At 33.9% G+C, this 25904-nt stretch overlaps 1 protein-coding gene and 1 pseudogene across 1 annotated transcript; one reads left to right on the top strand and one right to left on the bottom strand.

The window, feature by feature from the left end:
• Positions 1-7766: 7766 nt before the first annotated feature.
• Positions 7767-9475, bottom strand: LOC117921864 (annotated as a pseudogene).
• Positions 9476-11658: 2183 nt separating this feature from the next.
• On the top strand, positions 11659-25662 carry LOC117921429 (cytochrome c oxidase assembly factor 5-like). The gene is made up of 5 exons (XM_034839277.1): positions 11659-11862; positions 13290-13406; positions 16386-16490; positions 18661-18726; positions 25216-25662. Exons 2-4 carry the CDS (start codon positions 13338-13340, stop codon positions 18700-18702), a joined length of 216 nt encoding a protein of 71 aa, XP_034695168.1. The 5' UTR covers positions 11659-11862; positions 13290-13337; the 3' UTR covers positions 18703-18726; positions 25216-25662.
• The last annotated feature ends 242 nt before the right edge of the window (positions 25663-25904 follow it).

Raw genomic sequence — 25904 nt, 5'->3', positions numbered from 1 at the left:
TTGCCCATAAGCCAGAAGTTAAATTGATTGGAAAAGGCAAAATAAACTCAATTATATTAAGTGGTATTTTCAAAATTAAAATAATAATTTAGTGATGTCTTCCATGGTGGTCCACTTTTACTTTTCGTGTCTTCTTTCCTCCCGGTTGTCTTGTCTTTGAAACAATGGGCAGACTAATTAACACTCACGCCCTTGTAAAAGGTCTTTTTTATTTGGGCTTAAAAAAGTGATGGTAAATAAAAATTTGTCACACAATAAAAATAATTTTATTTATTTTTATCTTAATTACATCTTATTTTCTTCATTTGTGTACTTCTCTCTCTCTTTGAATTTCCTTTGATATTATTATTTTTTTAATTATTAAAATATTGGGAGTTTGGTATGAGATTCATTTGACAGACACCATACCATTTTCCATAAGTTATATATTTATTTTAGCAATTTTTTAAAAGGACAAATACAAAATAGGGACAATTCAGGATAAGATATTTTTGGCAACCCCAAAAAATCACTCAAATTAAGTGTTGAAAATGGATTATTTTTATTTTTATTTTTGCTTTTTTTTTTTTCTCAGAATCCATATCCTCATTTCCATATAATTTTGGAGGTCAGTCCAAATTGGAAGTCAATTCAACTAGCAAGGGCAAGGACGACCATATTTGGAGCAAGTTCAAAGAATCAAGGTTTGGACATTTACATTGATACTATAGTCACTATCTTACAATGTTTGTATTCAAAAAGGATATTTGAGAGGAGTTGCAGCCATGGCAACGAATATAATTAAAATCATCGTTTTCTTTTTATATATTTGTAATATTTCCAAATCAAATTGAGCCCATATAAATTAATTTAAAAAAACTAGTTAAAGGAACAAAAATAAAAAATAAAAATCAACCTGCCTAAAGAAAGTCTTATGGAAGTATTTGCATGAATATGATAGATATGAGATTTGGATTACACTAAAGTTGGACATTTTTAATTTTTGGGATATACAAGCCCCATTGAAATTCTTGGAATTTAAGAGCCGTCGTGTGATTTAAAAATAATTTTTTATTTTTAAAATTTCTAATACCATTTGGTCGTTGTTATTTGGAAATGGTTTTTTAAAAACAAAATGAAACCAATAACAATTTTAAGAGAACAAGTAAAAGTTGTTTTCACTGGTTTTTAAAAATAAAAGAAAAATATAGGAAATAAAAAAAAAACATAAAAGATAAATAAAATTGAACATGGTATCATTTCTTTTTTCTCTCGACAATTTAATATCGATACTAAAATTTTTTAAACATGATCATCTTTTAAATTACACATGTTTTCGTAAATCTCTTTTATTTTTTCTAAAAATTTTTATGAAGCAAATAAATTTCACATCAAATTGTTTCTCTTCTACATAGAATCATTATATTATAATATTTTTCACCAAGAAAAATGAACTCTAAATTAAAACAAGACTTAATGCATTGAATCCATTAATGAGTCTAATAATTTTTAAAAATAACTTAAAACTCAAATAAAATTGGTTTAGAATGACTCTAGTGTTTCTATTCTACAAAGAATCATTATTTTCTATTTTTTTTCACCAGATAAATAAGTTCCAAATTAAACAAGACTTAATGTGTTGGATTCATTAACAAGTTTAGTAATGTTTAAAAATAATTTGAAACTCAAATAATAAACTTATTAATACAAAAATTGGTTCATAATGACTATCATTTTTTTTTTTTTTGCATATAATTATATTGTTATAAATTTTCTCACTATAAATATGACGTTCAAATCAAGTGATGCTTTGCATTGAAATTATTAATGAGTTTGACAATTCTTAGTTTGACATTCAGAGCCATCAAGTCTCATTTTCATTTTGACGTTCAGAGTCACATATTCAGTTTGGCGTTCAAAACCGTCATTTGCCCTTAGTTCGACATTTAGAGCCATCATGACTCTTTTTCATTTTGGCGTACAGAGTTGTATCTTTAGTTTCGGCTTTTGGATCCGTCATTTGTCCTTAGTTCGACATTCAGAGCCATCATGTCTTATTTTCATTTTGACGTTCAAAGTCGCATTTTCGGTTTGGCGTTCAGAGCCGTCATTTGTTCTTAGTTCGACATTCAGAGCCATCGTGTCTCTTTTCCATTTGACGTTCAGGGTCGTGTTTTCATTTTGACGTTCAGAGTTGCATTTTCATTTTGGCGTTCAAAGCCACATCTTCAGTTTCAGCGTTTGGATCCGTCATTTGTCCTTATTTCGACATTCAGAGTCATCATGTCTTATTTTCATTTTGACGTTCAGAGTTGCATCTTTAGTTTCGACATTCGGATCTGTCATTTGTCCTTAGTTCGACATTCAGAGCCATCATGTCTCATTTTCATTTTGACGTTCAGAGTCATATCTTCAATTTGGCGTTCAGAGTTATCATTTTCCCTTAGTTCAACATTCAAAGCCATCATGTCTCATTTTCATTTTGACGTTCAGAGTTGCATCTTCAGTTTCGGCGTTTGGATTCTTCACTTGTCCTTAGTTCAACATTCAAAGCTATCATGTCTCTTTTTCATTTTGACGTTCAGAGTCGTATCTTCAGTTTGGCGTTCAGAGTCGTCGTTTGTCCTTAGTTTGACATTCAGAGCCATCATGTCTCTTTTCCGTTTGATATTCAGAGTCACGTTTTCATTTTGACGTTTAGAGTCGCATTTTCATTTTGGCGTTTAGAGCCGCATCTTCAATTTCGGCATTCAAATCCGTTATTTTTCCTTAGTTTGATATTCAGAGCCATCATGTCTGATTTTCATTTTGATGTTTAGAGTCACATCTTCAGTTTTGACGCTCAGATCTGTCATTTGTTCTTAGTTCGACATTCAGAACCATCATGTCTCATTTTCATTTTGACGTTCAGAGTCGTCATTTGCCCTTAGTTTGACACTCAGAGCCATCATGTCTGATTTTCATTTTGACGTTCAGAGTCGCATCTTTAGTTTTAGCGTTCGGATCCGTCATTTGTCCTTAGTTCGACATTCAGAGCCATCATGTCTCATTTTCATTTTTACGTTTAGAGTCACATCTTCAATTCAGCGTTCAGAGCCGTTGTTTTTTCTCAGTTCGACATTCAGAGCCATCATGTCTCTTTTCCATTTGACGTTCAAAGTCACGTTTTCATTTTGACATTCAGAGTCGCATTTTCATTTTGGCGTTCAGAGTCGCATCTTCAGTTTCGACTTTCTGATCTGTCATTTGCCCTTAGTTCGACATTCAGAGCCATCATGTCTCATTTTCATTTTGACATTCAGAGTTGCATCTTCAGTTTCGGTGTTCGGATTCGTCATTTGTCCTTAGTTCGACATTCAGAGCCATCATGTCTCATTTTCATTTTAACGTTCAGAGTCACATCTTCAGTTTCGGCGTTTAGAGCCGTTGTTTGTCCTTAGTTAGACATTCGGAGCCATGATGTCTCTTTTCCGTTTAACGTTCAAAGTTACCATTTCTTCTCAGTTTCGGCGTTTGATGCCACCGCCTTCCTTTAGTTTTGACATTCAGAGCTGTTGTGCATACCCATTCCGACATTTAGAGTCACCATTTTTCCTCCCTTTTGGTGTTCAAAGCCATTCTTCTTTAGCCTTGTCATTCAAAGTCATAGCTTTTGGCATCCATATTCACTAGCATTGCACATCTTGCCTTCATAATTTTACATTCATCCGCATTTTTCTCACCTCATTACCTTGTGCTTATCGCTTGTTCATCATGCTCTTCTAGACTTCCTCTTCCCCTGCACATGACATAGTCCTTTGAGTTCATGACACATATTTCGGTCATGTGGTTGGGCACCCTACACTTAGCGTTCTCATGTAGTTCACATAGGGCAACCCCATTTGGATGCATTCTTTCTTGTACTCCAAGGTGGTTTGACCGTTACTCATCTTTGACATTGATTTTTGAGTCACTTTTGGAGGCACTCTGAGAGCTACCTTTTTCTTAGGATTTTAGAGCCTTGAGTAAGCTTGTGTTCTACTTATGTACCTTTAGGGGTCTTTCTTTTTCTTCGGTAGAGTTCACTTCATTTCACTCACTTCTCACACTTTCTTTTCACTCTAGTGTTCATGTTCCTATACTCGTGAACTCTACCGAAAATGAGCATATTTGTAGACCCCTCAATGGACCAAAGGTTTTTTTTTTTTTTTTTTTTTACCACCCCTCATTGGGATCGGGTAAATGAGGTCTTTCATTTGAAGCATTGGAGCAGCTGGAGTAGCTGGTAGAGGGGACGACTGGAACTAGATAGAGGGCAATGATGGTCTGAGTAAGAGCAGGGAGTTGGTGAAGGCTTGCATGAGGAGGTCTGAAGATGAGACAAGAGAGACGTGTGAGAGGGCTGGGGAGTAGGTGAGGTTGGACTCAGAAGAAAAATATAGGGTGAGTTGTTTGAAGGAAACAGGGGGGAGCTTTTTTGAAAGGGAGGGGGGTCTGCGAATATTCTGGAGAAAGAAGCATTTTAGGTATGGTTTCTTTGTGCATTTCTTATTCATTCTTCCTCATTATCATTGTTTTTTTTTTTGTTTTTTTATTTATTTTTATTTTTATTTTTTTATCATCTCTTCCTGGCGCCTGCCCATGCATGCATTCTTTGGTAGGATCACTGCAATTAAAAGGCCAACAGATGACAATCTTAATTTGAGAGGAAAAATGATCACGATTTTAGGTTGTATTTAGGTTTGTACCCTTGCATTTAGGTACAAGGGGGCCCAAAATTCAATCGATCAATTACATAAGTAAAATGGTGAAGTGTCTCTTTCTCATATCATGTAGGGGTGTTTTTCCAGAGATTTTTTTTGTCTTTAAACTCTTCTTTTTCAAACTCAAATAGGAAGTGAAACCCGTCATGGAGTATGCAATGATGTTGAAATTATCAATTATGTACCATTTGATTTATCAAAGTATTACCTACAAATATTTCCAAGGAAATTCCCAACTTCTAAAATTTCAATTTCATTTAGTTTGTCGTCACTGAATTGATGAGCTATCCAACCAAAATATCCACCACAATTGGAAGCCATCTAAACTCTCATGACCAAAGAGAAGCCACAAATTTATTAGCTACTTTTGCAAGGATCTTTGAACGCATCTCATTTGGTGATCTTGGAGGAAATCTAGGGTTTGGTATGGAAATTAATGTATCTCAAATCTTTTCTGCAGCAATTTATTTATTTATTTTTCCATTTCAAGGAGTCCCCCTTGGGGTTTATGTAACAATATATACAACCTGTATCAATTCATTATTTCTTATCTACAACAAAATTAAGACAAATATTTTCATTTCTTCGTACCACTCTTGGTCTTTGTAGTCATTCTCATATCCATCATTCAAACTTTCTTATCCACATCTGTCAAGCCCCAAAACCCACTCCAAGGGCATGACGATCATTTCACACCTCAAGTCTAAAGGCTCAAAGTAGAAATGACACAAATATTCATATTGTAACTGGAAATTTACTAATTGCCAAATTCCTATTCAGAGTAGTAGGACAAAATTCTAAAATCTCCAAGTATTAACTTAAAAAAAAAAACTAATACATCAACCAAAGTATTATTGTCCAAATAACTCCAAACTTAAAACAATTCAAATGAGAATTAAATTTTGACATCTAAACAATGTCCAAAACAAAGAGAGTTTAACCAAATGTCCTAATAAAGCCAAATTTCCCTCATAACGGTCACTTTTCGCCTGAACTGAGGTTACTTGAAAGATTATCAACAAAGGGGGATGAGCTCAAAGTTCAATAAGGAACGTTAATACAGTTTCATGAATCAAACATTTTCAATCATGCTTGCAAATAGAAGATATAACATATACTTATTTTCGTAAAAACTTTTGAGTTCAAAAATGCTAATACATTCAAACCTTTCAACAAAATTTTCTCATATCCATTTCAAAACAATTTCTCATCAAACCAAATTGAATATATTCAAAATATCTTTACTCTGGTTATTGTATAACAAATGGTCCCCAATTAGGTGGGACTTCACAATTGAGTAACTAGTTTCAGATTTGTTCCATTTAAGGTGAACAAAACCAAATGTTAACAATTATAACCTGTTGATTAGGGTCATGAGGTCAACTATTATAACTCGTTGACTAGTGCCATGAGGTCAACTATTATAACCTGTTAACTAGGGCCATAAGGTTAACTATTATAACTCGTTGACTAGGGCCATATATAATGTCAACTATTATAACCCATTGACTAGGGCCATATATAATGTCAACTATTATAACCCGTTGACTAGAGCCGAAAATGTCAACAATTATAACCCACTGACTAGGGTCATATAATTCAGAGTCAAACACTTTATTTCATTAGTTCAAACTTACAAAACAAAACATTGTATCTCCTTAATTTTTCATTTTTCATAAACAAAGAAAATGTTCAAATATATTTTTCATACAAAATATATATTTGATCCATGCATAAAGATAAAAGTAATATTTTTACACATTCCAAAACACAATATAAAAAGAAAATTATTTTCTTTTACAAAATCTGTATTAATTTCCTTTACATTGAAGAAGCACTCAAAATTTTGAAGTATTTAACTCTGAAGAATTTCCTCCTCACCTAACATAATATCATACACAATGTTGACCATTGATTATTTATCTAAATATATAAATTTGACAATCCTAAAATTATTTTATTTAGTATAAAGGATCCTAATTAATTTCTCATGTTAATATTATTACTATCCAATTTTATTTTCAACTTCTTAAACAATAATTTATTTATATTTTCTAACTTATCTAAATTAAATATTTTAAGAATATTTATTTGCATTAAACTATTATTACTATTATTTAAATCTCATACTAAAACTTAACAAATACCCCATGCAATTTTTTTTTCCCAACAACTCCACAACAACTCTATTCATTATTATTGTTATTATTATTATTATTATTATTATTATTGTTATTGTTATAATTATTATTGTTGTTGTTGTTGATGTTATTATTATTATTATTATTATTACTTCCTTTCCTAGGTCAATGCGAGGTCATTTCTTAGGTTTTTTTTTCCAACATGCCAAATCCTTCCTACCTACACACATCTTTCATCATTTTTTTTCTCCTCTCTAAAGTCAAAACTTTTAATCTCCACCCTCACAAATTTTATGTAATTTTCACATCCGAAAATATATATATATATATATATATATATATATATATATATATATATATATATATATATATATATATATATATTATTTTTATCTAGATCTATTCAGTTGAGTAATCAAAATTTGTTGATCTTCATTAATTAATCAAACTATGTTCATAAATTTTTAATCTTATTGACTTAGAAATTAATTAAACAAATTCTAATCAAAATTGAGATATTCCAAAGAATATCTAAAATGTTCAAAACTAATTAATGAATATAAAATATTAATTTAAGGATTAAAAATATTATCTAAAAATGTGATCTTCAAACCATAAACCTCCAAATCTTCAACCCTATGCTCTCTAATCTTTCTAATCTCTATGTAAAAGGGTTTTCTGAATATAGACGATAAAAAAAATCTAATTTATTCCTAGGGGCTTTAAATATGAAAAAACCTTTTTACCCTTATTAAATTACTGTAATTAATTATTAATTTCTAAATTACCATTTTACCCCTAAATTGGGTTTAGGGCATTACAACATCTACCTACACACATACGTAACATACACATATGACTTGGAACTTCCATGTATATTGCTAACAGAGGGTAGAGATATGATCTATAATTTAAGATACTTGGATGTTAAAGGCCAAGAGATATGAGCAGCTTCCTTCTCAGTCAACTCTATTTGGCCTTTCAAGAGGTGCATGTACACCACCCAGTCACCATCTCTGGCCGAACTTGGCACTGGCATCACGTACCCAGTTTCCCCATCCCATGGAAAATGGTATGATCCCAGAACCGGCCTACCCCACCCGAAATCCACCTTTGACACTGGGAATCTCCACCCTAATGACATCACGAATGCTGGTTCATCACTACTACTACTGTAGTATTTATTTGTTAAAGCCGGTTCTGGCCGTTGAGCCTCCATCCAATCTATGAGCCCCAAGAAGTGCTACTTTGTCGTTGCCCCTTCCAGAGATAGTCATGAACTGCATCTGCCACCCAACTCAATGGTTTTTCTTTGAGTTTATGTATTGTCTTCTCACCAAAGGGGATGGACAACACATTTCCTAAGTATGAAGCCATGGCTGCTTCTTTATCCTCCTCTCCAATGCTTAACCTCTGTCTTCTGTCCGCCACAACGCCCATCTTACATATCTTTTTGTTTGAATTTCCTACCATTGCAGCACTTTTGGCCACCATCTTCCACAAAAAAGCACTGAGAGGCTCTAGTTTAGTCCTCTTGTGCGAGCTACCCTTCCTGGTGGCTAGTATTTGAAGTAGAATGAGTTGTTCAGCCATGACATAGAAAATGTTGCTTATGAGAGGATCAGCTTGGTGCTGCTGAGCTCTAGGATGAGGTAAGGCTGAGTAGAGGATGCACAAGTTGTCAATGGATGGATCATAGGATCCTGGATGTCAAGGGTTGAAGAGAGAGCGTCGGACAGACGGTATTACAGATAATGGCTTGCATTGAGCGATCTCAACCCATGAAACTAAGAACATATTGGTAGAATATGCATCTGCTATCCGATGATCAAATGTACAGGCAACCACAACTCCACCACATTTGAGCTCAGTTACTTACCAATAGTTCATTTTTTTTTTCAAAATAAGCCTATTGGAATTAGCATGTAGTAAGAGTAATTTTACCATGAGAGCATGCATTGCAACTTAATTCTTTGAATATCCTTCACAACAAAGATGAATAAAAAATGCGTGCATGCACATTAAAAATTCAGTATTAAGTTTTATTGTGAGTTATTTCCTTTCTATTTTGAACCAAGCATGTGATCCACCAGCTTGCATAAACAAAAACTACATATAGTCACATTAATGTACAAATATGCTTATATGCTGTATTTTGATATTCAGGGAGGGAAAGGGTTACCCGGACAGAGAGAACGCCATGTTTTTTCTTAGGGACAAGCTTGCCTTCAATACTTTCGTCAGGGTTATACTAGTTGAGGTCTTATAGCTTTACATCTACGTAAGCCTCCAGGAAATCAACCCCATGGTTATTGTAGAGAAGCTCAAGCTCACCCAATGAGTTCGACAAAACTTCTCCTCTAAAAGCATAATAGGGTACCAGTGCTTGGGCCATGGCTTCCTTCAGAACCCTGACCATGGATCCAAAGGTGAAGTTTTCACCTCCACTGACACTCATGGGGCTTCTTGTAACATAAAAACAAGCTCCCATCTAGTGGAGGCAAAAACAAAATCCAGGTTGGAGAGTGGTAGCCAATACTCCTGCATGGGCAGCACCGCTGCAACTACATCTTTCCTAGTCAGAGTTACAGTGAAATCTCCTCCACCGCCCATGGTTTCTACTTATGTTTTGTAAGCGTGTGTGGGTGAATGAGTGGCAGAGAAGAGAAAAGGATATGGATTTATAGGCACTAAGCACTTGTCCCAACTTACACTCTTGGCCAACAAAATTTGTTCTTTAATCGACCATTTACCCTTAAAGTTGTCCAATTCGACATCTTCTAGTCAATTAAACTATATATATAGATATATGACGGCAGCCTTGATCCATCTTTCCATGAAACAACAAAACATTATTAAGTGAAAAGAAACTATTAGTATGAGACTAAATACTTGACTGCGTCCTAATAACATATATTATTAGGGTAGGTAAACCATAGTTAAACACCATAATGACACCAATTATTCAAACAATTAGCATCATGTATTAAAATATTATGAATTTTTTATTATTTTTTTAGAAATTAATTGAAGTTATCCAAATCAGATGCTACCTTATATATTAAACCAAGTGATTATTGGACCAACCAATAATATAATAATTTTTTTTAACAATGAACTGATCATGTACACATATCATTCATGTCACGATACATGCACTGTATAAACATTTTTTTGCCATTGAAAAAAAACTATTCACTTGTTCAGAATAATGTGCTCGATGTCCTGTCCATTTTAATTCAAACATTTTCTAATACTCCCCTTCAAGATGGAAAGTAAATATTGTGCACTCCCATCTTGCCAAGAAGAAAAATAAACTGAGCAGGAAGAAGGGGCTTTGTCATCATGTTTGCCACTTGATACTGAGATGAAACGTGAGGAGTTTTCAGCTGCCCACTCTGCAGCTTCTCTCTCACGATGTGAGAGTCGATTTCTATGTGCTTTGTTCGCTCGTGAAAAATAGAATTTGCAGTTATGTGTAAAGTTGCTTGGATGTTACAGAACAGTCCGACAGGTTGGTGTACTTGAATGTGCAAATCCTTAAACAAAGTGAGCATCCACATCAATTCACAAGTAGCATTTTCCATGGCTCGGTATTCTACTTCAACTGAAGATCTTGAAACAATGTACTATTTTTTTTACTTCCAAGAAACTGAAGAATCTCCAATGAAAATACAAAAACTTGTGACTGATCTTCTAGTACATGGGCATGTCACCCAATCTGAGTTGGCAAACCCTTTTAAAACAATGAAAAAAAAAAAAAGCAGAAAAGAACAATCCTTGACCAACCGTTCCTTTGATGTACTAAAGAACATGACAAGCTGCATGAAGATGCGGAACTCTTGGCTTAGTAAGAAATTAGCTAAGTCGATTGACTGAATATGATAGATCCAATTATGTTATGGTGAGATACAAAAGCTTGCTAATCATTCTTCTAAACATGGTAGGATCATCGAGTGGGTCTCCTTCATTCTATGAAAGTTTAATGTTTGGATCCATTGGAGTTTTCCAAGCTTTGCACCCAAGATAACCAACTTCACTTAGAATTTGAAGAGCATAGTGTCTTTGATTGATTGATATTCCTTTGTTGGATCTTGCTACCTTAAGACTTAAGAAGTATTTTAAATTTCTTAGGTCTTTGAGCTTGAATTAACTGTTAAGGAACCTTTTCAAATCCTCCAGATATTTCTCATTGTTGCTTGCCACAATTATGTCATCAACATATACCAACAAAATAGTAAAAGAGTTGTCATTAGTCTAAATAAACAAGGAACTATTAGTTGCAGATTGCTTGTTGCCACTCCGGAATCATAGCAGCCTCAGTGTAACAAGTAGGTTCAATGTTTAAGGAAATGGAATAAACAAAGGCTCGGTAAGAAGATGAGAGATGGTTATAACAAAGAACCTGAGAAAGAGGGTGATGGGTAGAAGTACGAGTGGATGATGGTTTCCTAACTCGAGTGGGACGATTAGAGGCAGTAAAAGGAATGGTAAGAGATTCATTGGAAGAGGATTCAAGGGGTTGAGAAGAAAGAGGTTTGAGAATGGAAATGTCATCACTAACGGGATAAAGGCAAAAAGAAAAGGAACCGCAAGGTAACCGTACAAGTTACAACTTGAGGGAAATTAAAAGGAACAGCAGCCACAAGTGGGTACACAGAAATTCACTTTCTCAGGATGACATGGCGTCACATGATTGCATAACCAAGGCACGTGGGGAGAAAAATTACTGGAGCGGATCCTCAAAACTGACTTCTACCTGTTCAAATTTCTCTCTCTTTGCTTTGGTCGGTTCCTCTCAGGCCTTAAACGACGTCGTTTGTACGGGAATCCCCCTTCTCCCCAACGGCACCCTGAAATGCTCCCTGCTTCCCACCTGTCATCTCTCTGTTTCTCAATCTAGGGTTTCAGAATTCTTCAGTGGGTCGATTTCATCCTGCGCCGGACGATCAAGGCTCCTGATTCAGTTTGCGATCAGAACCCTAGGTTTCTCATTGGAGGTAATTTTGTATATATATATTTTTTCTGTTTGGTTTCTGAGAAAATGGTGGAAAATGAAGATTGGAGGTTTTGATTGAGGGGGAAAAAATGGCAATCAACTCTGCTGAGTGGTTTGTTTTTCCTACAAAACGAGATACGGAAATTTGTAAAATAAAGGAAAGTAGAACTTTGAGTTTTAGGCCATTTTGCTATTTTTGTTGACGAGAATTGAGAACAACTCAACAAAGCATAATAGTTGTATTGGGTCCAATTGAGTCAGTTTTTCTACTGCTCTCAGTGTTGAAATTTTTTGGTTTAAGATTCTGATTTTTCTTTTTAATTTCATGTTCCTACATTTCCTTGGGTACCAAACGGAATCTAAATAAATGCAGAATTTCCTGAATAGTTGTGATATAAGGATTATTGTGTTATTAACTGAGCAAAGCTCTCCAAACCGTCATCTTTTCACCATATTTGTCGAATTGGAATAATCACTGAGATTTGCACTTTGAGGGCAATGTCAGATGGAAATTTTGAGGAACATCCTTAGCAAATAATTTTGTGCATTCTTGATAAAGGACCATAGATTTTCTTTTCACTTTCTAGTTTCCATCTTGATCTCATTTCTCTGTTGATTACTCTTTTTTTAAGTTTAATTTTTTTAATATTGCTGTCCATCATTTACATGTTAATTATGGTTAATGTTATCTAATGCTAATGTTAATTTGCCTTGGACCTTTCTCATATTGTTTTTGTATGTGTCTTGAATTGTTTATTTTGGTTGATCTTGTAGCTCGTTCAATAGATGTGGCAATCCATTCTTATCACTTTTTTAGGGGACACTAATATCTGTTTGATTATAGTTCTGGTCCAAAATGATCGTGGGAAATATTATGGAACCTTAAAAAAAGTAGCTTTGGCCCTTGGGAACTGATGGGGTTGAGTCCAGGTTTGATAAAACATAATAAGAAAACATGAAATAGTCAAATCCCTAACTAGAAATTACCATTTCAGTTGGCAGATGGAATGTCATTCCATGTTTAAAACCCACACACAACAAGATGGGTTGGTGATATAGGCAAGTTAGATTTATTTTTATTTTTTTCTCGCTTAATAATAGTTTTGTTTTGCTTTTGTCACTTTGTATGCAAAATTTCCTGCCATCTTCTAAGCATAATTCTTTTTCTTCATAAGTAGGATGTACTGTTTCTTTTTGTATCTATCTTATTTTGTCTTCTTCTTTTTCTTCTTTATGTATATATATTATTTTTATTATTATTTTGGGCAAAGGGCAATGAAGAACATTTTCTATAAACCCAGGAGAGATATAAGCTAAACAGAAAATCGATCCGCCAAACTTTTGACCTCTTATTTAAACTCAAGGTGGTATTGTCTATGGAGTCATTGAAACACCACCGTTTTGAACTGAAAGAACCTTATGTTTCAGAGTGACAGCTGAAAAACCTAGGCAAAATCGAGGAGGAGAAATCTGGAAATGTCGAAGTCTTGCAAGGGCCTGGCAATGGAGCTTGTAAAATGCCTCAGCGAAACCGATTGTGTTAAGGTAATACCTTGTATGATTCTTTTTCAAACTGTTCTAGGGTTACAGTTAGGGTTTTGGGGGGTGGTGATTTAGTGGCAGTGGTCGGCAAAGTAGCTTTGTTGCCTATTCTGTTAGGAACCACATATATTTTGTACATCACATTCATGTATTAACGATTCTCTTTTTAGGGTTAGGGATTTTAGAACAAAATAATTTGATTTGATCTCCAATTTTAGCGTAAAATTGCTAAGGTATTGTTGTAGGGTTGAGGCTTTTTTCAAAGAGAAACATTTGAATTTCTATTTAAGCGTAAAAGTGCTAGGATACTTTTTAAGGGTTTAGGGTTTATAAAAGAAAATCGTATTTAGAGCCCTGTTCGAGTGTATAAAGAAAACGCTAGGGAACTATTTTAAAAGAAAAATGGTTTGCACTCCAATTTGAGTGTAAGAATTTCGAGAAATGGATTCAGGGTTTAGTGTTTATTAAATAAAATCATTTAAAACTTCAATTTTACTGTGAAAATAAGTTAGGGTTTAGGGCTTTTAGGAGAAAATCATTTGAAATCTTATCTGTATGAATATGCTAACAGACCATTTTACTCTCTAGTTTTCTTATGAAAAAAAAAAATTGGGACTCCAATTTGGCTGTATATATGCTAAAAAAAAAACATTTTAATCGTTTTTGGAAGAAAAATATTTATATTCCAATTCGACTGTAAAAATGCTGAGACTGTTTTAGGGTTTGTGAAAGAAAATCCATTTGAACTTCAATTTGCACAAATGTTAAGAAATAATTAATAATTTAGGCTTGTTAAGAGGTTAAGCTCCAGTTTGAGTGTGGAAATGCTAAGAAAATGGATGCTTCTTGTGTAGGATTGCTAATTATCATACTAAAAACCACATATTTCAATGTTATTGTACATAAAATGCATTTATTTCTTTATCCTTATTATAGGATTTAGTTAATATGTGTTCCTCTGGTTTGGGTCTGGTTTTTTTAATAATGCATTTTGGAGTTTTAAGGGTCGTAATGACATATTGAGGTAAAGTAGCTTGTACAATCTGTCCAGTCGCCAGAAATGAGGTATGTAGTCTGAATGTTTAGTATATTTGATAACTAAGGAACCTTCCATGGCAAGCCTTTTCAGACCCTCCATGTGGACCCAAAACCTTGGGGTGCTAACCGGACTTGCACAAGCAAGACTAGGTAATCCAAGGCATTCAATCAGCAAGAGGAATTGAACCCAAGACTGGGCGCCTCTATCGTACACCCCAAAACTTGACTTGACCAACTGAGCACATTGAGGCCCTTGAAAGTTCTTGTCTTGATTAACAGAACTACCTAAAGGGGAGGTCTATAAGTGGTCCAAGTGAGATACACTTGAATTAAAATTTTTCATCTGGTTTTTATAATTTCAATGATTTCAATTATGCTCACATTGAAAGATAAAATCAAACGAACACAGGAAACACAAGATTTAACATGGAAAAACCATCTATTAAGTTTCCTAGAAACTCTGTAGATGTAAAAAATCATGAATGGTCGATCAACCACAAATAATCCACTAAATCTAAAAGGCATGTACACAGTTTTACTTTATCTGAGTGCGTCTACTCCTTGGGTCTTATACCAGCCAGCACTTACACTCCTTCACGTCCTTAATGCAACATATCGTGTTCCTTAGTGGAAACCTCAACCTTGTGCTGTAGCTAGTGGATTGAATACCTTTTCTTGCCAAAAAGATCTTCTAAGATTGCTCTAAAAAAGTTGAAAGTTAGAGTATCAAGGTTAAAAAAAAAAAAACTTAGTGTATGGACTTGGAAAACAATTTTAAGTACAATTTTACCAAAATGCCCCCCAAAATATGAAAGATGAAATAAAAATCACCAAAAAATTAGGCCAGCAGTTGAACGCCCAAAGGGAATGTTCGATTCCTGTATGGAATGTTCCCCAACTTGGCGTTTGAATGCTCTATAGGATGTTTGAATTCTCCTTCAGGAGGTGCAAATGTCCTACCCCGTTTTTGTCTTTTGAACTTTGTTTTTCGTCTTTTTCTCCAAAATGAACACCTTGTGATTTTTCAGAGCCATTTCTTAAACCTTAATAACACCAAATGCATACATACCTCAAGAATTATCAACTTTGAAGTTGCTCGAAGTTGATTGGAAATTGATTAGATCCTGATAAATATGATGCATCAGACACATAAGAAATGGAACAAACCCATGAACCTAAACGAATACGCAAACAGTCTCCCCCTTTGGCAATTTTGTGTCAAAACAAAATATTGCAATGAGACCCTCCAACTCTCATAATAACCTCATTGAACCTTTGATGCAGGACAATGGTAGAAATATCTTGGCATTTGTGTCATTTTGTAAATTTTGGGTGATTGGCATTATCATTGAGCATCTTTTTATTTAGTAATAAGGAAAATTCGGTAGTTGTTTGAGCATGGGTTTTGTCATTTCTTATTCATGTGCTGAATGTTTTAGTCCTATTTACTTATTATAAAGTCTTTTTTCCTTGTAGTAGAGGTTTCTATAAAAAAATTTAGTAGTACTTAGCAATAAAGACTTAAAGAAAGTTTTTGTTTTCATTTCAAACTAATGGGGTGTTTTTTTAGTTGTTCTTTCTAAACAAGTTCTGTTAAGATTTTTCAACGTTTTTCTTTTGGGGATTTTGAAAGTTGCTTTGCTGTTTTGTTTTTTTAAGTTAGTGGGTTTGTTAAGCATACCTCCATATAAAAAAGAATACAGGGACAATTTAATCAATCTATGAACATTCTAGGTATCTTTTGCACTAAGTAGTTTAAAACGATGCTTCATTAATTTTTTTTTTTTAAGTGAGACTCCATTAACTTCCCTTCCAGTTGAGCATCTAAATTTCTTCTATTATACCCAAAAATTTGTAAAAATCCCCTGGTGGTTTGCTGGATAGTTTTTTGGATATGTATGTGGTGTTTTACTTGAATGTTAAGGTATTAATTGCTTTGTCTAGGTTGAGAAGCGATCATTTAAGGAATGTTGTGGAGAGAAAAGCCCATCGATATCAAGTGAATGTGTGGGACTACGGGAAACATATTTCAATTGCAAGAGAGGCCAGGCATGTTTTTCCCTTCTTTTCTTATTATGAAAATTATGACTGTTTTATGTCATTGTTATAAGTTTTTTCTTCTATTTTTGGACTCTAAATTTTCCTTGATTGAAATTAGTTTTGATTATGGGCGAACTTTCTAGCTCCTACATGTTCTTGCTCTTCAAAATGTTATTGCATGCAGGTAACAGTACTTTGCACATCTAGGCAAAACTTGCATTTGTTCATGCTTGATGTCAAGCTCAGTTTTTTTTATTTTCACTTGGGTGGTAGCATATGAGGATGATGTTCATTACTATTTGAAGAATGGCTTGACAAGCATGCATGAGTGCTTATAAGCATAAATCATCTATTGTAAACACCATTATATAGGTTAAAAGGTAGTTTTTCCTTTTTCCTTCCCCCCCTGTTGCATTACATCACCTTAACCTAGACTGCACCAAGTGGTTTTTACTGCTTAAATGTTTATTATTTCTTCTGTTTGGATATGATTAGAAAGTTTTTTTAAATACACAGGCTGGATATCAAACAACATGCATGTGATTTGGAAAAAATCATGGCCAGAACATGGATATGGTTTTCTTAGTAATTTACCTGGTTGATGTTTTTGTTGTATGTGCATCTAGTGAGAATGTGGAGTGAGCAAGACATAGTGTTTAGGATGGTTTGGAAATGGTTTAGGTGGCATTTTAGAACTTGCAGGATGTTTGCATGGTTCAATTTCTGAACCAAAATCTTTTGGAGATTAACTCCAGTAATTGGATAACCTTAGTTTACCTCAAATTCAGATATCACTTCTATAAACTTAGTAACAAAACCAATAAGATGACACTAACGAAATGATCTCAATCCAACAAATGAACTGACAATTCACAATAATCTCTACTGTCATTCACCTCTTTCAATAAAATCATGATTTTTTATTTCATTTAGAAAATTCATCTCTCTTTTGCTTATAAAAAAAAAAAAACAAAAAAAAAATCCATCTCTCTTTTGTTCTCTCCCTCACTTATATTTTCACAAGCGTCAGGTGGAATCAAGGGAGAAATATGAAGGTGAATTTTGATGTCAATGATAATGGCAGCATTCAAATAATTTGTTAATATCAATGAAGATATACTTATTGAATGTTGATGTCAAAAACCATTTTTTTGAAGATCAAGAATTGGTTGTGAAAGTCAAGAGTTGCAATATAGTTGTAGTAAAGGCCGAAATTGGTCTTAAACAGAGCTAAAGGCAGTCTTCAGGATTCTTATACAATAATAGAGTGGTGCTACCTATGTATAATAATATAGTCACCTGTACTCTACTTTCCTTGCTCCTACTTGGTTATGCAATTGTTACTATAGAAACTATATCTTTACTTATTGCCATGGGTTGGTTCCCTATGTTTTTCAAGATTTGTCATGTCTGTTTATATTCTTGCTACTTAGGAATGATCCATCTCCATCATGGTTGTTCTTTTGCCATTTACCACAATCATATTCTGGATGAAAGAGATTGTGGATTTTTTTTTTTTTTGATTTGAATTTGTCTATTTTCCATTTTTTTTAAACCGCTCAAATTGCAACATTGGTTAAACTTAGAGGTCATTTGGAAGTGGCTTTGAGAGGGCTAGAAGTGTTTTCTAATGCTTAAAAACTCAATTCAATAAAAATAAAATAAAAAGAAGCTTGACTAAGTGCTAAAATACCCTCTCAAAAAATGCAGAGAATTAGTTGAAAGGATTCTTGCGCTAGCTCTTTTAGGTGCTTTTTCAAAAAATTATTAGGCATAAAAAAGAAAAGAAAAGAAAAGAAAAATGTAGTCAAACACTTGGATTTCAATTGAGAAGTACATAATACCAAATGGTACATTTTCTTCATCAAAATTCTCTTTTCTTTCTACCTCAATACTCTCAGCCCTTCTAAATTTACTCTTTCATCATCTTTGATTCACTTACTTTGTCTACATTTATCTGTGTCACCACCAGTAATGATGGAATTGGAAATCTTATTATGTAGAATTGATGTATATTGTGCTTGTGCTTTTTCTTGGTGTTGTATAACAGATAATATCTATCAAAAGAACATTTTTAATTTATATTGGAATGGCTAACAGTTTGTCCATGAAGGTGAAAGGGCTTTTATTTATCAAGAACAACTTGGTTTGAATAAAGAAAGTGAATTTGTGTTTGCAGGTTGACATGAGAGCTAGGATTCGGGGAAACAAAGGCTACTAAAGTGAGGGGAGATGATGATATTGGGTAATTTTTTGGATTTTGGATAGGAGATGATATTACATGTATAGTTAATTGACTTTGATGCTATGTTGCAATCAAATTGGTTGCCAGATAGTGCCTCTTTAAGGGGTGATAATACCTAAATCGGAACCTTTGGTTTGATCATCTGGTTGAAGTAACTACTTGGCCTTGTGCAATTCTCCTGAATAAATTAAAGAAAGTGCCTATAGTTATTACTCATCAGTTGGAAGCATGTGGGTGAGCTTCGTATTTGGTTGTTGGTTGTTGCATTGTTGCTTTGTTGCTATTAGTTATCAATTATCAAACAAATAAGCAATACTGGTTTTTGAAATCAACACGTGATGCCTTTTGGTATTTGTTGAATATAAAATTGGATAAGTTTTTGTAACAAAGTAATTAGAATGAGAAAAAAAAAAGGTGGAGGATAAGGGATTTCTACCAACAAAATTATTTAGTCACATGTAGAGATTATACAAGGAAACATATTAAGACGTTCTTTAGGATATCCATCTTTCTATTTTTGGATTTTAGTAGAAGTTGTCAAATCAAATTCAATTTTCAAAATGCAATTTTATCTACCTCAAACGTATTAAAGTTTTTGTTAAAATTCTTAGTGAGCTTAGTAAAAGAACCTATAATTTCTTGTGTGTAGAGAAAATATCTTCTTTGTATTTGTCATGCATGATAATTTTAGAGTTTACAATTCTATTTATTTGCAACACTTATATACATAGGGATTTTAGGTTAAGGATTAGTCCTAGTATAAGAATTGCTATATTTAAAAATGAACATTAGAGTTATAGGAGATAATTTAAAAAATCTCTCTTAATTTGAGGCACCAATCTTGCCTAATTTACTATACCAAATCTATCAACACTCTCCTATAAGTTGGCTTGAAAATATCTTGTACTCTCAACTTGCATATAAGATTATCAAATCGCCCTTTCAGCAATCCCTTGGTAAGAACAATCTTTCCAAGATGTACAATTAATGATCAAAAAGTTGAAACATATATTGTGCACACCTGGCTTATGTAATTACTTTTGCTTGGAAATCAGTTTTGCTGTGATAAATCCAAGATGATGCAATTAATTTTTTCATTGATTTGAAATTGAATATCTGAAGAGGTTTTCTGCTCAAATTTGTTTTAGGTTTTTTCTTGCCATTAGTTTTGAACAACTCCTACAGGATACTTGTTAGTTTATTATGTCATTTTCAAAAGGTAATTTCCCCAACATGTTTAATAAATTTGATTATGCCATTTGTTTGGGTATGGTAGGCATTAGAGATCATCAAAAGATTCATTCAAAATTATTTGTGGTTGTAATAGAGGTGCACTTATGTCTGAGGAACATTGCTCTACTGGTTTGATAAAATTTTTATGGAATAACATTGGCCTGAAGCCCTTGGATTGTGAGAGGCTTTCTAAGTGATTTTGAAGGAGTTTCCATTGGAAGAGACCCTTGATGAACTAGGGTCTTGTTCATGCATTTTGATGAATAAGGATTTTCAGTTCAATCACCAGTTTAGTAGAAGTTGTCAAATCAAATAGAAAGATGGATAAGGGATTTCTACCAACAAAATTATTTAGTCACATGTAGAGATTATACAAGGAAACATATTAAGACGTTCTTTAGGATATCCATCTTTCTATTTTTGGATTTTAGTAGAAGTTGTCAAATCAAATTCAATTTTCAAAATGCAATTTTATCTACCTCAAACGTATTAAAGTTTTTGTTAAAATTCTTAGTGAGCTTAGTAAAAGAACCTATAATTTCTTGTGTGTAGAGAAAATATCTTCTTTGTATTTGTCATGCATGATAATTTTAGAGTTTACAATTCTATTTATTTGCAACACTTATATACATAGGGATTTTAGGTTAAGGATTAGTCCTAGTATAAGAATTGCTATATTTAAAAATGAACATTAGAGTTATAGGAGATAATTTAAAAAATCTCTCTTAATTTGAGGCACCAATCTTGCCTAATTTACTATACCAAATCTATCAACACTCTCCTATAAGTTGGCTTGAAAATATCTTGTACTCTCAACTTGCATATAAGATTATCAAATCGCCCTTTCAGCAATCCCTTGGTAAGAACAATCTTTCCAAGATGTACAATTAATGATCAAAAAGTTGAAACATATATTGTGCACACCTGGCTTATGTAATTACTTTTGCTTGGAAATCAGTTTTGCTGTGATAAATCCAAGATGATGCAATTAATTTTTTCATTGATTTGAAATTGAATATCTGAAGAGGTTTTCTGCTCAAATTTGTTTTAGGTTTTTTCTTGCCATTAGTTTTGAACAACTCCTACAGGATACTTGTTAGTTTATTATGTCATTTTCAAAAGGTAATTTCCCCAACATGTTTAATAAATTTGATTATGCCATTTGTTTGGGTATGGTAGGCATTAGAGATCATCAAAAGATTCATTCAAAATTATTTGTGGTTGTAATAGAGGTGCACTTATGTCTGAGGAACATTGCTCTACTGGTTTGATAAAATTTTTATGGAATAACATTGGCCTGAAGCCCTTGGATTGTGAGAGGCTTTCTAAGTGATTTTGAAGGAGTTTCCATTGGAAGAGACCCTTGATGAACTAGGGTCTTGTTCATGCATTTTGATGAATAAGGATTTTCAGTTCAATCACCAGTTTGGTTTTTTCAAACACTGCATTTTGGTGATAAATTTGAACAAAATTATGACCAAAGTTTCATCATGTCGCATTAGAAAATGCAAAATTAGTGGCAAATAAAGCAATGTATGAGAAAACACAAAAGGCATATGATCATGTGGATCGGGCTAGTTCACATATCAGAAAGAAATAGGTGTTGTAAAAGATGGAGGACTCAGATTAGGGAATGTTTATCTTCTGATAGTTTTGCAGTTTTAGGAAATCGAAGTGCCAAAGTTTGGGTTAAAGCAACTAAATAGGTTAATACAAGGCAATCCACTTTCCCCTTTTCTTTTACCATTGCTGTTGATTTTTTGGATACTTCTGCCAAGAGTTGAAGAGTGGCATTTTGGAAGACTTTTTGTTAGGAAGAAGTAGCATTAGCATGTTGCACTCATAGTTTGTAGATGATACCATTTTTTTTTCAAGCGCTGGTACAAAAGATTTGCAAATACTAAAATCATTTGTCAGTTCTCTGGCATATATCGGGTCTGAAGATAAATTTAGATAACTGTGCACTATCAAGAATCAAAACTAGCCATGATCAAATAATAAGTTTAGCTACCTTGCTAGAATGTAAAGGCTCTCATTAGCCCTTGTCATATTTAGGTCTCTCACTAGAGGGAACCTTAAGGATACCCTTTTTTGGATTTGGTGATAGATAGGATTTCTTGGACATTATATGGTTGAAAAAAAGCCTTCTTGTCCTTAGGTAGTAAAATAACCCTTGTGTAGTCTTATTTGTCCCACATTACTAGTTATTTATTTTTTTGTTTTCAAGATTCCAATCTGTCTTCTAAGATCGAGAAATTGTGAAGGGATTTTCTTTTGTCAAGAATGAGGAGGGTAAAAGAGACCTCCTTATTAGTTGAGACTAAGTGTGCAATCCTAAAGAGGAGGAGAAACCTGGGTTAGTAAGATTTCTTTGAGAGTTAAGCTCTCTTAGGGTAGTGACTGTAGAAGTTTCCCAAAGAAAGCAATGCTTCATGACATAAGGTTGTCTCGAGTATCTACAAGTTACACTCTAAAGGTTGGGGTGCCAACATTACAATCAGGTAGTCACACTGTTGCCATTGGAAGACTTTTTCACTGGTTTTCTCAGATTTTTCTACTCATACTCATTTTCAGTGGGGAATGGTGCTAAGTTCATTTTTAGAAAGACTTGTGGTATAAAGATCGATCATTCTGTTCTCGATTTTCAAACCTTTTCAAAGTAATGAAAGCTAGAATTTCCCTATTCCTCCATTCTCAGTTTCTCTTCTTCTTCGTATTTCTGGAACTCTAACTTTTGTCCTTAACTTATTGATTCGAAAATTGAGAATCTTGACATTTTCATGTCTTCTGTTATTTTTGTGTGCATATGGCTATCCTTCCCAAATACAAAAAATTGGTCATTGATGTTCTCATGTATTTACCGTAAAATCTTTCTTCTCATGTCTATCTATACCAATGACTTTGACCTCTTCTTTTTGAGCAAATTTGATTTGAAAATCTGAAGTTCCATCTCAGATTAAGGTCCTTGCATAGGTGGGGGTAATAAGAAGATCAATACCGATGATTTGCTACAAGTGAGAAGGCCTTGCAGAGCCCTTAATCTAGACTGGTACTGTGTTTCAGGGGTGCAGAGTTGATCGATAATCATTTTTTACCATCTCCAATAACTTTGGGGTTTTGACATATGGTCATTAAGAGTAGTTGGGTTATATTAGGTTCCCTTTAGAAATGTGACTAATATGATGGCTATTTCATTTAGGGTGTCCGGGAGTGTTGCTTGTCTCATATTCATCTGGATAGTTTGCCAGGAGAAAAATACAAGGATTTTTTTAAGACAAATGGAGGACCTTGAAGACTATTTGAGACTTGATTTACTTTTATTCCTCTTTCTAGGCCCCTACTACCGTAGCTTTTGAGGTTACTCCTACAAGTGTTTTACAACTTGATTAGTACTTGTCATGCGGTCAAAGAGACTGCATAGAGAGTTGGTTCCAATTTGGATTCTGCCTCCAATGGGTTCATTTAAATTAAATTTTGATGAATGTGCTTTAGGTAACCTAGCTCAATTGGCAATTGCTAGTGTGATTAGAGACCATAGTCATACAGTGTTGGCAGCTTTCCCAAAACCAGCTGATGAGAGGGCTTCAACACTGAGGCAGAGATTTTGGCTTCTTTTTAGAGAGTTTACTATAAGCCAAGGTTTTTTATCTCTCTAACTTACGGGTGGAACAAGATTATGCTATTTGTAATATCTTGGTTGTCTAAATCGGAAAGAGGTCCTTGGAAATATGCTGGGTGGCTTCACCAAATTCTAGATGCTGCGAGCAACTTGGGTTGTGCTTTCTCTTCGTCTCCTCATTTTGCTAATCATGCTGCAGGTCATTTGGCTAAACTAGGGGCCAAGTTTCTTTTCATAGGGATCTTTTACCCCCTTAAGAAGAGTAGAGTTTCTCTAACTGGTACTACATGTTCATGTTATATTTTCGAGATGTATGGTTGTCTTATTTTTTTGATAGGTAATGTATGGTTGTCTTATTATTTTCAACAAGTTCATTCCCCCTATTCTTTTGATCAGCTTTTGTACATTTTGGAAGAATTTCCTATCCCTTTTTTGCACTTAAAAATTCATACTAGTGGTTAGTTTTTTCCTTGTATATATACAATTCATTGGTTAATTTTCCTTCTGCCAAAATAATGCATTATATTTCTCTCCCTGTTTGCATATGACCAATGTGAGTAGGTTGGATGCATGTACCAATGGCAAGGGTACCATAGTTTCTCATTTAGGAGCAGTTACCTTTAGTTTGAGTCTCGAGATGCCAATTTAGAGAATTTTACTATAGCAATCACTAACGTTGATAGTAGTTCTTTCCTAACCCTTTTTAACTAGAGATGACCGGCCCACTGGCTTTACCAAATGGCTGACAGTGTGTGTAAAGGGTGAGGTAAAGGGGGTCGTTATTCCAAAATCAAGACTCGTTTATTTCTAGTCTCCTTTCTTCCCTACTGCATATAAATTATTTTACTTTCTGATCCACCTTTTTCCTCTTCTCATAACTTAAATATCTTTTTGGAAACATCCATCATCATCAGTTTTTTCTTTAAATTTCAATTTTTTATTTTATTATTATTTTTTATTCAGGAAGAGCCCCATGAATTTGTCATAACTTTGAGTAGAAGGCACAACATCCTTCTCTTTGAGAACTAGGTACTATGTTTGGATAACACCATGGCAGTATACATTCACACAATAGTTTCATTTCAGATTCTTCTGTATATCCTTTCTCTTGTAGCTGTATGATGTTCCCACATACAATCGATGCCTTTCTTCTCTTTCTCCATCGTTTTTTAGATAAGAGAAGAAAGAACTCCAGATGCAAAACCTAAAATATATAAAAGAAAGGCCCACATGCAAATCACCGAGTCTCTGAACCATTTCAAACTCATCCAAATCTGGTCTTCCTCTGATATGGGGGGTAGCAATCAGTATGGTTCAGATGAGAAATGAAATGCATTCCAATTCTTGTTTACTGGGGGGGAAACAATAAGAAATTTTTTTTTTTTTTTGTTTATTTATTTTTCAGTTTTTGGATTGACTGATTCTCAAATATAAATTGTGAGGCCTGTAAGATGTGATACGGTTCTAGTGTTGTAGAACACCAACAGCTCTATTTTGAGTGTTTTACTCTATATGATTGTGTGCTTCTGCATTTTACTTACAACTGTTGGTTTGCCTATCTGGTAGTTTTCATATACAGAATTGTGCTACTTTTAGTTCCTACCTGAATCTAATAAAAAAAATTTCTCCTTGTGAAGGAACAAAGCAAGATTCTCATCAAGATTACATGGACAGAGCTGAAAAAGCAAGGAGGGCAAGGCTTTCTACAAGTTCATCATCTGATAAAAATGATATTTGAAAGCTTGCCATGAGGGGCATAATTTCTTAAAGAGACGATTGTGATGGTTAGAAGATATATTGGCCCGTCTTTTTTTAAGAACTTGCACAACAGACTGGCTTCTCATGATCCACAAATAAATTTATACAAGCACATTTGCAGATAAGCTTCTGTTTCTTGGTTGTTTTTTGAGTTGCATTACTGGAATGTTTTCTGAGTGGTACTCAAAATTGGTTTGGGAAGTAGAAATTGCTTGAAATTTTCCTATATAGGAATTTGATTTGACAAGCTGGCAGATCATTTTTTAGCATGGCTGATATTATCATTAATCAGATGATCCAAATTATTGGTGGTGACTTTTTTCTCATTTTTGGGGCTTTATTGCTGGGCGTTTTGCTTTTGTGATGCCTATGGGGCAGTTATGACACTTGCAGGACATAATGAGCCTGTTGACAGAGAAAGGCCTCGGGCTGCTGGCACAAGTTCTATTCCATGTTTGGAAGGTAGAGGAAAACAAAAACAAAAAAAAAAAAAGCAAGAATTTGCCCTCATTATGTCAAAGTAGATCAAAATGAACCAAAAATAGGATAGGTTGTTTCCAGTTGGAAT

This window comes from Vitis riparia, chromosome 9, assembly GCF_004353265.1.
Source record: "Vitis riparia cultivar Riparia Gloire de Montpellier isolate 1030 chromosome 9, EGFV_Vit.rip_1.0, whole genome shotgun sequence".
Lineage (NCBI taxonomy): Eukaryota > Viridiplantae > Streptophyta > Magnoliopsida > Vitales > Vitaceae > Vitis > Vitis riparia.
This window is presented reverse-complemented; position numbering and strand designations above follow the sequence as displayed.

Excerpts from the sequence above, each read along its gene's own strand:
- LOC117921429 (XM_034839277.1), top strand. The coding sequence starts at position 13,338 with ATGTCGAAGTCTTGCAAGGGCCTGGCAATGGAGCTTGTAAAATGCCTC. Across the intron at positions 13,407-16,385 it reads GCGAAACCGATTGTGTTAAG|GTTGAGAAGCGATCATTTAA; the intron begins GTAATACCTTGT and ends TGCTTTGTCTAG. Across the intron at positions 16,491-18,660 it reads TCAATTGCAAGAGAGGCCAG|GTTGACATGAGAGCTAGGAT; the intron begins GCATGTTTTTCC and ends TTGTGTTTGCAG.